The 15,329-nt window shown below is 44.3% G+C and overlaps 1 protein-coding gene across 7 annotated transcripts in view; it reads right to left on the bottom strand.

Moving 5' to 3' along the window:
- Nucleotides 1–2,553: 2,553 nt before the first annotated feature.
- Nucleotides 2,554–15,329, bottom strand: part of FBXO2 (F-box protein 2) — an 88,379-nt gene continuing 75,603 nt past the window's right edge. For 4 of the 7 annotated variants that reach the window (XM_056542230.1, XM_056542233.1, XM_056542232.1 and 1 more), the window contains exons 5-7: nucleotides 4,768–4,860; nucleotides 4,356–4,491; nucleotides 2,573–2,734 (exon numbers count right to left, since the gene is read on the bottom strand). In XM_056542230.1, the coding sequence (XP_056398205.1) occupies nucleotides 2,600–2,734; nucleotides 4,356–4,491; nucleotides 4,768–4,860 (364 nt within the window). In that variant the 3' untranslated portion in view covers nucleotides 2,573–2,599. Of the gene's footprint in view, nucleotides 2,735–4,355; nucleotides 4,492–4,767; nucleotides 4,861–5,631; nucleotides 5,759–8,232; nucleotides 8,310–10,975; nucleotides 11,089–15,329 lie in introns of those variants that run through there. The other 3 variants (XM_056542235.1, XM_056542234.1, XM_056542236.1) reach the window with 2 other exon arrangements.

The raw sequence follows: 15,329 nt of genomic DNA, 5'->3' as shown, positions 1-15,329 counted from the left end.
AAGTGTACCGAACAGTGGCAGGAATTGGGTATCAATATGCTACAATTCCTAAGTGTTTTGTTAAGTGAGATACTTATTTTGATGTATGTACTAGAGAAACTTGAGGTAGTACATTTAAGTCAGTAATCTAGGGTACTATGTGTGCAAGTACTATTTTAAGGGGCAATGTTCCCTATTGTTTTTATTGAGACAGGAGCTAGCGATGGGCGACAGCAATAATACTACCCACGGAGAAGCCGGGGCGTCACCTGTTGAGTTACTTACTAAACACCTTTTATACATTTGTATGTACAAGAATTATTTATGTTTGTAGTGTTGAGTGTACACGTGCAGTACGTCGATATTTTCTGTGTACAGCTCTGACTTACTTTTTATGTACATAGACATTAAATTATTTTTCTATGTACAAACCTTACTTATTTTTTATGTACACAGACACGAGGACACCTTCCTGTGTACAAGAACCATATACATTTTTACTATACAATTATTAACACTCCAACATGTTTCAGGCGGATTCACCTGATAAGTGCAACATTTATGTTAGGAGTTCTTATGAAGCTGCTGGTATATACATAAAACAGACGTGTAAGGATCAGCAGTCCACCTACACTAGGAGTCCATGGAAGGGAAATATACAAAATGGCGTGTAAGGATCAGCAGTCCACCTACACTAAGAGTTCATAGGAAGGGAAAGGTAAACACGGCCTTACCACAAATCAGCCGGGTACAGTCCTTAATGAATCTCCTACTGGCTAGGAGTCTCTTGAGTCAGGCACAAGCTTAATGGTTACGTTGCTGAACTTTGAACTGGAACAAAACTTAGCACAGTCCTGCTAGGCACAATTCTTGAACTTGGTTGCTGCAAAACAAAAATGGTTATACAGAAAATAATAGGACATTACTTTAGAGTCTCTTTAGAAGATGTTCTTCTTTACTCTTCTAGTGCCTCTCTGGGTTCCTCTATATCTGCCAACATCAGGGGCAGGATTGGACTTAACATAGCTTTGCCACACCACATTGGTGAGAATGGAGTTGTGGAAGGCAGCTTGAGAAGGGGTTATAGGCTTACTAGCCAGGATCAAAGAGGGACAATAGGGCTTGAGTACCATCTCCAAACTAGGATGGACCCATGACTCTTTAGTTGGTACCCTGGAAGCAAGCAAACTCTCCATGTCAGAAGAGGGCCTTGGTACATACGTTCGTACCTGTGCAGGAGGCAAACTCTCATTGCTCCGAGAGGGCCTAGGTACGGTCTTTGGTGCCCGCAATTTGGGCTTACTTGCTTGAACTTGAGCAGGACTTGACTCTCGACGATCTGTAGAAAATGAAGAACTTGGCTCTTTACTGTACATAGAAGATGATGAACTTGACTGTTGAAGCTCCTCCTCCTTGGGTACGCTGGTGGAGGCTTTAGGAGCAGACCTTTTTGGCCTCAAGTTGAAGGGATCGGACTCCCAATCCGTTGATGGGAAATATTTGAAGGGAAGCTGTGTTGGGGCTATTGGTCTGGTGACCGCTGCAGCCCTTTCTCCACGAAGGCTCTGGACGGGGGTGTACTCCACAATTTCACCCACCTCCAAGGTGTAGAACTTCTTATGGAGATATGGCCTTTGCACTGCTCGCCGGTTCTGGTCTGCTTCTTAAGTAAGCTATTAGTGCAATAACTATCTGGATGAGAGGTGACTAGGGGTGAACTAGACAATGGGGACCCCGACGTCCTAGGGACTCTGGCTAAGGGGACCCACACACGCAGGTACCGGATAGGATACGGTACCGGGACACCACACATACAACTACTGCACATACTCTGCTCTCCACACACACAACACAAAAGCATTACAACTACAACAACTATTACACAGTAAGGCTCTAAGTCATAGATTTGCATTGAGGGGGCAGGGCGTGACATCATGAGGTTCGGGGCTAGGACGTTACGAGCTTCCGCCTCCAGCATTCGGAACAGTTTGTTCCAAACGCTGAGCAGCGGAGTACCCCTTCAAGCAGATGGATCCACTATTCCTCTACTCAGTCCTCCGTCCCAGCCTATTAAAGGGCATTTAAAAGTCATAGGAAACCCCTTTAACTTATGTGGCCAAAAAACATCTCTCATCCCAACCATTGCTGATCAGCGATCTGAACAAGGGAAAACCCAATGAAATATATAAGATTGGGGGGGGGGGGGGGAGATGCTGCTGCAGGCTACACATAGGTAGGTGGCTAGAGCTGCACTAGAACTAGAACTATTCCTTGTGGCCCTTGTGATGCCCCTATAGCTCTTTCCTACAGACACATACAGAGGCGTAACTTGTAGCTTCTGGGCCCCAATGTAAATCTGCAACAGGGCCCCAAATACCAAATATAATACTGATCTCTCATGGGGCAGATGGGATTTAGGGCCCCGTTAGGGACCCGGGCCTTGGTGTGTGCACCGCCTATAACCACGCACCTGGACACATAGATAGAATGTTGTAACGTTTAGGCCAAAACATCACCCACATAGACCAAGTCTTGTACCGATTATTTTATTATTTCACAGAGAAACAGAAAGAACCAAGTCATGTGACACAGACAAAACATTTTCGATCTTGTTGGATGTCTATTTTTCGATGATCACACTGCTGTTGGTCACCCGGACACCATACCAGCCCTTCCAGCTAACAGAGTCTTGTCCGCAGTGGGTGAACTGGATGAATCGCACTCCGGAGCCGTATCCTGAAAAGGCATGACGGATCTGCGGGACAATCAATCAGTCAGTGACCATGATAGACATCGGTGTGTGAGGAGGAGATAAAGCAGCACTAGAGAGGATTCCATGAAACACGTCTCATCCTGATGCTCCTCCTCCCCTCTCACAGCATGAAACTCACAGAGACAATCTGCAGCTGCTTCTCCCTCCTCCCCTCTCACAGCATGAAACTCACAGAGACAATCTGCAGCTGCTTCTCCCTCCTCCCGACCCATTCACTGGCTAGTATTTAGTGTATTACTCTAGATCAGTGGTCTCCAACCTGCGGACCTCCAGATGTGGCAAAACTACAACTCCCAGCATGCCCGGACAGCCGTTGGCTGTCCGGGCATGCTGGGAATTGTAGTTTTGCACCATCTGGAGGTCCACAGGTTGGAGACCACTGCTCTAGATGGATTTCTTGGTGACTGAGGAGGTTTCAGAACATTTACTGAGATCTCGTAGACATTTATTTGTCTTCTGAACCAGCAAATCTAAGCCTATTAAAGGGGTACTCCGGTGAATCCTTTTTCCTTTTAAATCAACTGGTGGCAGAAAGTTAAACATATTTGTAAATTACTTCTATTAAAAAATCTTAATCCTTCCAGTACTTATTAGCTGCTGAATGCTACAGAGGAAATTCCTTTCTTTTTGGAACACTGATAACATCACGAGCACAGTGCTCTCTGCTGACATCTCTGACATCTCTGACATCTCTGTCCATTTTAGCAACCGTGCATAGCAGATGTATGCCAAGGGCAGCATGGTGGCTCAGTGGTTAGCACTGCTGCATTGCAGTGCTGGGGGCTTGGGCTCAAATCCTCCTAAGGACAACAATAAATAAAGCATTATTATTATAATAACGTCAGCAGAGAGAACTGTGCTCGTGATGTCAGCAGAGAGCATTCCAAAAAGAAAAGAATTTCCTCTGTAGTATTCAGCAGCTAATAAGTACAGGAAGGATTAAGATTTTTTAATAGAAGTAATTTACAAATATGTTTAACTTTCTGCCACCAGTTGATTTAAAAGAAAAAAGGTTTTCACCGGAGTACCCCTTTAAGTGTAACACGGTATTGTATAGTCTCTTTCTAAGTCTATCATGTGTGACACAGTCTGGAGATCCAGTGTATCTAAGCCTATAATGTGTAAGACAGTACTGTATAGCGTCTGTATCATGTGTGATACAGTCTGGAGATCCAGTGTATCTAAGCCTATAAAATGTAAGACAGTACTGTATAGGCTCTGTATCATGTGTGATACAGTCTGGAGATCCAGTGTATCTAATCCTATAAACTGAAATACTATCTGCTCAGCTAATGCATCTCAGTCTATCATGTATTATACAGTTGGCATGTGTTATAGTTCTGTGTATCTAAGCCTATCATGTGTGATACTGTCAGGTGAGCTAGTGTACCTAAACCTATCATGTGTGATATGTCAGTTTCACTAATGTATCTAAGCTTAACATATGAGAAACAGTCAGCGGGGCCTATGTATCTAAGCCTTTCAAGTGTGATACCATCAGCCAGACTAGTTGTGTGATGCCACCCCAGATATCCAAGCAGAGCTGACTTAGTGCCCTGTATAGCACATAACAAGTCCGCCGATTCTGCTGCGCAGTCCTTACCTGGGCCCAGGCGCCATTATTGGTCTTGGGGATAGCGATGTTCTCGCTGCTGTATTCACTGATGACCTGACGACTTTCGGACAACAGCTGCACTTTCAGCTGATAGGTGCATCCGGCGTCAGTCCGCCCTGCATACCTGCAACCAGAGGAATCTCAATGATATATGTCCTCCTCCATTACAACCCACAGAGCACCCAGCTTTCCCCAACTCCTGAATGGCAAACCTGCTTATTTATACAGTAAGCCAGTTTTTTCCAAACAGTTTGTCTCCGGTAGTTGCAAAACTACAACTCCCAGCATGCCCGGACAGCCTTCGTCGACAGGTTTGCGACAGCTGGGGACACAGTGCTGTGATAATTCCCTATTTATATAGTAACCAAAGCCTGTAGGAGCCTAAAAACAATCATCTCACCAGTCGCTGACCACAATTTTGGGTGAGGTGTCCAGCAGCCTTTTCAAGTACCCTTCCTTAAGGAGGTCGATCACTTGGGTTTTACTGCAGCATCTGAGAAGAGAAGATCATGTATGGGAATTGTATGTGCACATTGTCTCCCCTGTCCCCATAGGGATTGTTTGGGATTTAAAAAAAAAAAAAAAAAAAAAAAAAAACAGCTTTCTTTTAAAAACAGTGCCTCCGTAGGTTGTGTGTGGTATTGAAGCTCAGCCCAATGCACTTAAAGGGGTACTCCGGTGGAAAACTTTTTTTTTTTTTTTTATCAACTGGTGCCAGAAAGTTAAACAGATTTGTAAATTACTTCTATTAAAAAAAAAAATCTTAATCCTTCCAGTACTTATTAGCTGCTGAATACTACAGAGAAAATTCCTTTCTTTTTTGAACACAGAGCTCTCTGCTGACATCACGACCCCAGTGCTATCTGCTGACATCTCTGTCCATTTTAAGAACTGTCCAGAGTAGGAGAAAATCCCCATAGAAAACATATGCTGCTCTGGACAGTTCCTAAAATGGACAGAGATGTCAGCAGAGAGCACTGTGGTCATGATGTCAGCAGAGAGCACCTTATTCCAAAAAAAAAAAAGAATTTCCTATGTAGTATTCAGCAGCTTATAAGTACTGGAAGGATTAAGATTTTTTAATAGAAGTAATTTACCAGTGGATAAAAAAAAAAGTTTTCCACCGGAGTATCCCTTTAAAAGGAGGTGAGCTGAAACCCCAGACACAACCTGTGGACACGTGTGGCATCATAATTTTTTTGAGGAAAGCCGTCATGTTGCGATCTGCCATCTTCTTATTTTTTTCTGTTTCTGTATCACTTACTTAGAGGATGTAGTGAAGTATTTGAAGATTCCGCCAGCTGGAAAAGCGACTCCGCAGTCTCCCGGCAGCTTCTCCACTTTCCACCCGTCTCCCCCGTCTTCCACTATTTCCCAGTATTTGAATTCCTCTATACCAGAGAATATACAGTGATTATGTAGTGTCCCGGAACCAGGTGCCATATATCAGTAGTTGTCGTGTGGCTGTGAAGAAACTTTCTCCCAATTGCTTACAGTAAATCTATATATGGGGGAAGCTGTCATTTCCAAAACTGTTTTGTACATCGCATTCATATCATACACTCAGTGTAAGAGTAAAAATTTTGCAAATTCCTTGTAATAGATGAATGATGCCTTGGTCACGTGATACTTCCCAGACAGATTCTATACAGAAACTTCTAGAAGGCTGTGATAAGAGTCCCTAGAGCAGCCTCCTCTCCCAAAGAAGAGTACATCTCAGCCAGTCTAGGTCTGGCTTTTGGCAGAGTAACATCTCCAAATGGTGCCCCCCCCCCAGATGGCCCCCCCAGATGGCCCCCCCAGATGTTGCAAACCTACAATTGCCAGCATGCCGGACAGCCAAAGGCTGTCCGGCATGCTGGCAATTGTAGGTTTGCAAAGGCAGGTTTTCTAGTTTTGCAGCATTTCGAGGGCCACAATTTGGAGATCACTAATCTGGGCCAAAATGTACTCCTAGGTTTAAATCTGCTCAAGCTAAAGCATGCTACAAGCAAGTCATTGACCTGTTCTAGTTTCAAGTTCCATCATGTTAGACAGATGTGTGCTGCGTTTAGGTAGATAATGGCATTGTAATGAGTTTAGAGGATCATGCCAAAAAAGGTTATCTCCAGTCCACACTGTAAAAGAAGAAGGAATATCATCCTAGCCAGAAAAGAATTAAGCTGAACAAGGGTTCTTCTGCATACACTAATCTCTTCCATGATTTTCAATTGGAGTTAGTGCTGTGTGGCTCAACACATTACAGAAGTCTCCTGCATACGCCCTACACACAGGGTACTGTGCTAAAAAAACAAAACAAAAGAGTAAAAGTTCAAGTATTTACACCTAAAACCTGCCTGTAATGACAACATCAAAGATCGCTCTGTTGTCCATCATTTAACTGGTTAAATGCAGAGATCAATTGCAATCACAGCATTTAAACATTAAATGCCAGCAATTCTGGTGTCTAGTGGACAGATTCTCCACACCCCTCCCCCCCTCCGCCCCCCCAATGTAATCATGGGGTGACGACGGGTTGCTAGGGATTGCATGATTACATTTGGGATTACAGAGCAGCCTGCGATGTTGGATAAAAAGACCCAGCACAGCACAGCAGACTTAGGGAGGAAGTGCATGGTGAGTGAGAGCAGGCTCAGTGCTTTCTTTCGGAGCAGTGCCCCTACCTGAGTAGTGGATGTTAGAATGAGTAAGCAGCAGAACAGAGGGATTTGTGAGCCAAATACAGAAGCTTTTTTTTTTTTCACAACAAAAAAATCCAGGAGATACCAGGGTAACAACAATTTTATAACAACTTTAGGGGAAACTACCAAAGGGGTACCCTAAACTAGGACCCTCCCTATAAAATGTAACTTTGATTTATTACAAATTAAAATGTGTTCAATTAGCCACCAGCCCTTTCTGATGAAGCTGGGGCTCCAGCGAAACGTCAAAGGAACTGGCTAACTGGTAGTTTTCATCAGCAGCTTTCCAGTCATACTCCATACAATCACAAATTGTGCTGATCTAGAGGGGCCTTACTACATTAGTGCACATTCTCCACAAGCAATATGGGATTCGACAGCATAGATAGGAGATAGACTGGAAATGGGGTTTTAAATCCTAGTGTGGTCCTGACACCTAGTGCACAATCTTAACTATAAAGTGTCCATTTAAGTATCAACACACATTTTAATTTGTACTAAATAAAAGTTACATTTTATAGGGAGGGTCCGACTATAGGGTACCTCTTTGGGGGTTTCCCCCAAATTTGTAAAAAAAAATAAAATAAAATACAGAAGCTGACACAAAAAACCATGTAAAGCATCTGTACGACCGAGTGAGTAACATATAGAAGTGTTATTTGTATGTGATATGACCGGTACACTTTAAGTAATATGTTTAGAGATGAGCGAACTTACAGTAAATTCAATTCGTCACGAACTTCTCGGCTCGGCAGTTGATGACTTTTCCTACATAAATTAGTTCAGCTTCCAGGTGCTCCCGTGGGCTGGAAAAGGTGGATACAGTCCTAGGAGACTCTTTCCTAACACTGTATCCACCTTTCCCAGCCCACCGGAGCACCGGAAAGCTGAACTCATTTATGCAGGAAAAGTCATCAACTGCCGAGCCGAGAAGTTCGTGACGAATCGAATTTACTGTAAGTTCGCTCATCTCTAAATCTGTTGGGCATTGTTTAGAACTCTCTATAGTTTCAACCTCTTTAGTGGAACCTTATTGCTGCTGTCCATCAGTTTGGGGCCATGACACTACATAAGTTACCTACAAAACACTCAACAATTTATTAATTGTGTAACCTTGTCGAGCAGTCTCACCCGGGGGTTTTTAACAATTTCAAAAAAGTGTCTAAATTTATTTTAGATTTTACCTTCTCCGCAGGGGTTCTTGATCAGATTTCTTGCCATTTTCCTTTATTCTTGGATGCTGCGTCCACTAATGCTCTGTCTAAATAGAACAGTTTGAAAGAAAAGGGTTTAAAGGGGTTCTCCGGTGCTTACACATCTTATAGCTATTACGCCCCCTCATATAGGCTTGCATTGAGGGGCGGAGCGTGACCTCACACGGGGGCAGGGGCGTGACGTCACACGCCGCTGGCCCTGTAGTCGCCTGTAATCAGACCCGGAGCAAACAAGCTCCGGGGACTGATGACAAACGGGGTGCCACGTGCATGATCCCGGGGGTCCCGCGATCAGGCATCTTATCCCCTATCCTTTGGATAGGGGATTAGATGTGTAAGCACCGGAGAACCCCTTTAAGGGTAACTCTCATTAAAATAAATTTTTGCTATAGCACTCCTTATGGTAAATAAAAAAGATTTCTAATATACTTTGTTTAAAAAAGAAAATTAAGTTTTCTATGTTTTATTTGTGCTTAAAAAAGCTCAAGAGCACATTCCCCCCCCCATCTTATACACAGACTTAGGACTGAAGCCCAAACACAGAAAGTGCAGCCTGGAGTGCTGAGGGGGGTGTGTCCAGCCTCATCCAATCACAGCTCCTCTCACACTTAACTGCCATATCCTGTTGGTTGGACACACACCCCTCAGCACTCCAGGCTGCACTTCCTGTGTTTGCCTTCCTGTGTCACTTCCAGTTGCCCATAGCAACCAATCAGATCGCTTCTATCATTTCTAAGAGGCCTTTTTTTTCAATGAAAGAAGCGATCTGATTGGTTGCTATGGGCAACTGGTCAACTTTTCCTTTGCACATGTTTTAATGAATCTCCCCCACAATGACTAAGCAGACCATATGCGGACCCACCCTGGTACTAGATCTACCCACTAGGGTTGCCACCGTGCCGATATTTTTATATTAAAGGGTTTATCCAGGAATTTTATATATATATATATATATATATATATCATCTGGCTCCAGAAAGTTAAACAGATTTGTAAATTACTTCTATTAAAAAATCTTAATCCTTTCAGTACTTATGAGCTTCTGAAGTTGAGTTGTTCTTTTCTGTCTAAGTGCTCTCTGTTGACTCGCCCAGTTTAGAAGCAAATCCCCATAGCAAGCCTCTTCTACTGTGCAGTTCCCGAAACAAGCAGAGATGTCAGCAGAGAGCACTGCTGCCAGACATAAAAGAACAACTCAACTTCAGCAGCTGATAATTATTGAAAGGATTAAGATCTTTTAATAGAAGTAATTTACAAATCTGTTTAACTTTCTGGAGCCAGTTGATATAAAATAAAAAAGTTTTTTCCTGGAATACCCCTTTAAAAATAGCGGCAATGGCGGTATGGCCGGTATTTGTCCGACCAATCCCCCAACTCCCGGAATGTTGCACCATATACTATACCAGTGTTTCCCAAACAGAGGCATCTCCAGCTTTTGGAAAACTACAACTCCCAGCATGCCCGGACAGCCAACGGCTGTCCGGGTATGCTGGGAGTTGTAGTTTTCCAACAGTTGTAGGCACCTCTGGTTGGGAAACACTGGCCTATACTATATACTACTATATAGTCCAACATGCTGGGAGTTGTAGTTTTGCAACAGCTGGAGGCACCCCTGGTTGGGAAACACTTATCTATACTATATACTACTATATAATCCAACATGCTGGGAGTTGTAGTTTTCCAACAGCTGGAGGCACCCCTGGTTGGGAAACACTGATCTATACTATATACTACTATATAATCCAACATGCTGGGAGTTGTAGTTTTGCAACAGCTGGAGGCACCCCTGGTTGGGAAACACTGGCCTATACTATATACTACTATATAGTCCAACATGCTGGGAGTTGTAGTTTTGCAACAGCTGGAGGCACCCCTGGTTGGGAAACACTGGCCTATACTATATACTACTATATAATCCAACATGCTGGGAGTTGTAGTTTTGCAACAGCTGGAGGCACCCCTGGTTGGGAAACACTGATCTATACTATATACTACTATATAATCCAACATGCTGGGAGTTGTAGTTTTGCAACAGCTGGAGGCACCCCTGGTTGGGAAACACTGATCTATACTATATACTACTATATAGTCCAACATGCTGGGAGTTGTAGTTTTCCAACAGCTGGAGGCACCCCTGGTTGGGAAACATAGACCTATACTATATACTACTATATAGTCCAACATGCTGGGAGTTGTAGTTTTCCAACAGCTGGAGGCACCCCTGGTTGGGAAACATAGACCTATACTATATACTACTATATAGTCCAACATGCTGGGAGTTGTAGTTTTCCAACAGCTGGAGGCACCCCTGGTTGGGAAACACTGACCTACACTATATATTACTATATAGTCCAACATGCTGGGAGTTGTAGTTTTTGTTTGGGGCAGCTGCTGAGCCACAGGCTGTATCAGGGCATGCTGGGAGTTATAGTTAGTGACTAACTGCAACTCCTGAATTTAAGAAAAAAATAGCGACCAAAAAGTCCCATCAAAACAAAAATGGTCCTGTTAAAAACTACAGGATCGGGGCGCAAAAAATGACCCTCATACAGGCCCGTATATGCAGAATTAAAAAAGTTATAGGGGTCAGAATAGAACAAAATTTCCCCCGCATATGTTTACCCTGTGAGGTTACGCATATATAATTAATTATGCAAATTAGCATGGCCGGTAATTTTTTCTAAGAAAACTGGCAACCCTACAACTCACTCACCTCGGTTTCTTGAAGAATCTGCTCCCTGCGCCGTCTTCCTAGGACAGTCACCTTATACTCGGGTGTCTGGCAGCGGTCCCTGCAGATGTCCCAGTCCGCAGTCAGTGTCCTCTCTGCATCATCCTGCAGACTATATATCTGCATGGACAAGGCCCGAGGCTGCATACCGGACCCTAATAAATCAATTATGTCTATGACATGGGAAAAGTGGGGGTGTCCAGGGGCCCATTAGACGGGTATGTACGGAGAGGACAAACCGGTTCCGTAAGCAGCCGGATACGACCATGGAAATGCAGCGATACTGTTCAGCTCTGTTCATACATCAATGTTAACTGACAAGCAGAATGGCCGCCCTTAGGCTAGGGTTTTTTTTATTATGAGAAGTCATGTGATGCCTTCTTCATGTGTCTCAAGGATATATATTGAAGAAATGGGGGGGGGGGGGCAGAAAAATGATAATGCTACACCCAAATGGCGTCTTGAGGTTTTTTTCCTTCCATAAACTTCTATGGAAGAGAAACGCCAAGATTTTGTAAAAAAAAATAAAAAAAAAAAAAATAGTCTGTGATTTGGTAAAGCTGCCACTGAGCCCAAATCCGCATAAAAATGCCAAAGATGAGTGAAAAAGCGCCAAAGGTGAAAACATCAAGTGGTTTGCCTCTTCATAAATCCCTATTGACATTCAATGAATGGGAACCTAGCCTTAGGGTAAAGTTACATGCTGCAGCATGACCCAATCTACAGAAATTTCTAACAATAACTTGTTTTATCTAAGGGTACGGACACATTGCGTTTCTGTCCTCGTTAATCGTATCCGTCGGCATCACGCCAAAAACAGGATGCCAACATATACTGTTAATGGGAGCAGCGGACTCCATTCACTTCTATGGCCGAACGGAGTTATTCCTAGTGTCTCAGTTCGGGACGGATGCGCTATTTTAAACAGACTCACGACGGAGCTGTTGCTCTTTTGTAATAGCGTATACATACAGTAGGTGACTCCTTTCAGCCATCAAAGTGATTGAGATCTGCTGCTCACATTAACTGTATACCGGGATGCCGATGTATACGATTGACGGGAGCAGAAATGTAGTGTGTTTGTACCGTTAGTCCAGAATTTTTAACAAGCCCAAGTAGTATTAACCTAATAAGCGGATTGTGACTACCTATACAGAGGGAGATCACCCCAGCCCACTGTTCTATGGCAAGTTCTATGGATATTTGTGTGCTGCTGTCAGGACTAAGGGAAAACAAAATATTGTTAGAAATTGATGATTCCCTTACGTCCTACCTGCAGCACAGTTGAGGATTTAGCAAGCAGAGGAAGACCCCATAGCAGGGCTCTCCTGCTGGGCAGATCTTGGCAAAGTTCACCCACAGTCTGAGTACTTAGACATCCTAGCATCTAATCTGTAGTGAGAGATAGAGGTGAACGCAGAGCTCCACGAGGCTAAATCCATCTGCTGATGGTAGGTTTGGATGCTTTCTGACCTTTCCAAATACTGTTAAACAGGACAAGGACGTTTTCATCCTTCCTGTAGTCATGAGATCTCTCCACATAGATCCGGAGACATCTCCATACATCTAGAGTATGTAGAAGACCAGGAGGAGAGAAAAAATCACAGTGGGCGAAGGCTAAGTTTCCTGTGTTTGGCGCTTTTTTCTTGTGTATTTTCTGGCTTTTTTGCATTTGTGTGGAAATTGCATTTTTGGCCCCTTTTTTAAGAATTTTGTCAGGTACCAAAAAATAAATTAAAAAAAAGGATGCAGTAGGGATGTAAAAAATAGTATTTAACGAAACTTATATTTTTTAGAACAAATTTGTTATTCATTTTTAAACGGGGAGCAAAAAATGTAGCTGACAATATAAAAAATGTATAAAAGGGCCATTAAACTGTAAAAATAATATATTTTTTATATCCCGTCCTCATATCCCAACCTCCTATCCCGAACTCCTATCTCAACCTCCTATCCCGTCCTCCTATCCCGACCTCATATCCCGACCTCATATCCCATCCTCATAGCCCGACCCCATATGCCGTCCCCATATCCCAACCTTATATCCCATCCACATGTCTCAACCTCATATCCCGTCCTCATATCCCAACCTCCTATCCCGAACTCCTATCTCGACCTCCTATCCCGTCCTCCTATCCCGAACTCCTATCTCGACCTCCTATCCCGTCCTCCTATCCCGACCTCATATCCCAACCTCATATCCCATCCTCATAGCCCGACCCCATATCCCGTCCCCATATCCCAACCTCATATCCCGTCCTCATATCCCAACCTCCTATCCCGAACTCCTATCTCGACGTCCTATCCCGTCCTTCTATCCCGACCTCATATCCCGACCTCATAGCCCGTTCTCATAGCCCGACCCCATATCCTGTCCCCATATCACAACCTCATATCCCAACCTCATTGATATGCCCTGCGCTCTGGCCGCCTGCAGCGGCCGTGAGCGCATTGTGCAGTATCTGTCCCCGGCTGCCGTCCAGGGCCGGGATTCGCATTGCGGGACGCGCCTGCATGCGAATCCCGGCCCGTCACTCATCCTGTGCTGCTGCCACTTCCACTCCTGTGCCTCGGCTCCATTGCGCGCGCCCCAGTCTCCTAGGGCACACGCGTGGCGGAGCTCTTAGATTTAAAGGGCCAGTACGCCCATAATTACTGTTTGCACCTGACACTACCTTATAAAGTCCCTGCACCTCCCACACTTCCCTGCCAGATCTTCAGAGCCCCTAGCCTGAGATTAAGTGTACCCTATAGCCTGTTTGCCTTGTCCGTGTACCCAGACCATCCGCTACGTTATTTGACTCTGCAACTTTGCCTCCTGCCCTGACCTTCTGCTACGTTGACTACGCTACTGCCTTATCCTCCTGTACCTCGCCTTGCCCAGCTACCTGTGTGGTCGAGCCGTGTCGGGGGTAGCAACCTGGGTGCAGAGCGGTAGCAAGCCCATCCTACCTTGCTGCGGGCTCTGGTGAAGAGCAGCGGCACCTTAGACTCCGCTCCCCGATACGGTCCGAGTCATCAGCCACACAGGTTAGAGGATCCACATCCAGCTCGTTACACTCATATCCCAACCTTATATCCCATCCTTATATCCTGTCCTCATATCCCGTCCTCCTTCATATCCCGTCTTCATATCCCCGTCCTCATATTGCTGTCCTCATATCCGGTCCTTATGTCACATTCTCATATCCTGTCCTCAGGTGGGGACTGATTTGTGATGATATTGTAAGCTGAAAATAGAAGGGGATGTGGCTTTGTGGGACTGGCGTGATTTGCACGCCAAACCAATGCACAAAAAGGGTAGAGAATAAAAGGGGTGGGGCTTTAAACAGTGGGCATGTCTTTGTGAGATGGGGTGTGGCTTGCAAGCCAGACTGACACATTCACCAGGAGATGCAGAGCCGAGCTTGTGCAATAATGTACTGGAAGTCCCAAATACTTTCATGGGACTTGAAACAAAAACCCATATTTTATATAAGGGTGTAGGTAAGGGTTAATTTAACTATCATATCTTTTATTTGACATATAAGTAATATGTGTACCAGGTATTATAGAAATATCTCCAGCGGTACGGAAGTTATGTGGGAACATACATTTCCCATAGATTTGCATGGGACTTTAAACCAGTGGCGTAGCGTGGGTTGTCAAGTAATTTGCGCCCCCCCGTGGATTTTAGCACTCGAGTCTCTTCCACTAGATTAGTTAACCCTTACCCCCTAAGCACATGTATTGTTTGTTATGAAAATACTGATGTCATTAAAGTAAAATGCATCTAAATACAAGTTTATTTTCAAACACTTTATTGAGTGCGAACATTACACATTCTCCACATTCTCAGCCGGTCTATGAATACAAATCTACAAAGAAACTTCAGTTTTTGAGATGCTCTGGTAGCACCACACAGCCAGCCCACTGAGCCCAGTACTACTCCAGTCAGTCCTGACTCCTGTCACTCGTGACTCCTACCGTATATGCCGGCGTATAAGACGACCCCCAACTTTTACAGTTAAAATGTAGAGTTTAGGATATACTCCCCGTATAAGACTACCTCTCCTACCGTGATGTACGGTACCTTGTAGTTCCCCCCACATTAGGTAGGCAGTATAGTTCCCCCCACATTAAGTAGGCAGTATAGTTCCCCCCACATTAGGTAGGCAGTAAAGTTCCCCCACATTAGGTAGGCAGTATAGTTCCCCACATTAGGTAGGCAGTATAGTTCCCCACATTAGGTAGGCAATAAAGTTCCCCCACATTAGGTAGGCAGTATAGTTCCCCCACATTAGGTAGGCAGTATAGTTCCCCCCACATTAGGTAAGCAGTATAGTTCCCTCACATT

This window comes from Hyla sarda, chromosome 10 (genome assembly GCF_029499605.1).
Source record: "Hyla sarda isolate aHylSar1 chromosome 10, aHylSar1.hap1, whole genome shotgun sequence".
Lineage (NCBI taxonomy): Eukaryota > Metazoa > Chordata > Amphibia > Anura > Hylidae > Hyla > Hyla sarda.
This window is presented reverse-complemented; position numbering and strand designations above follow the sequence as displayed.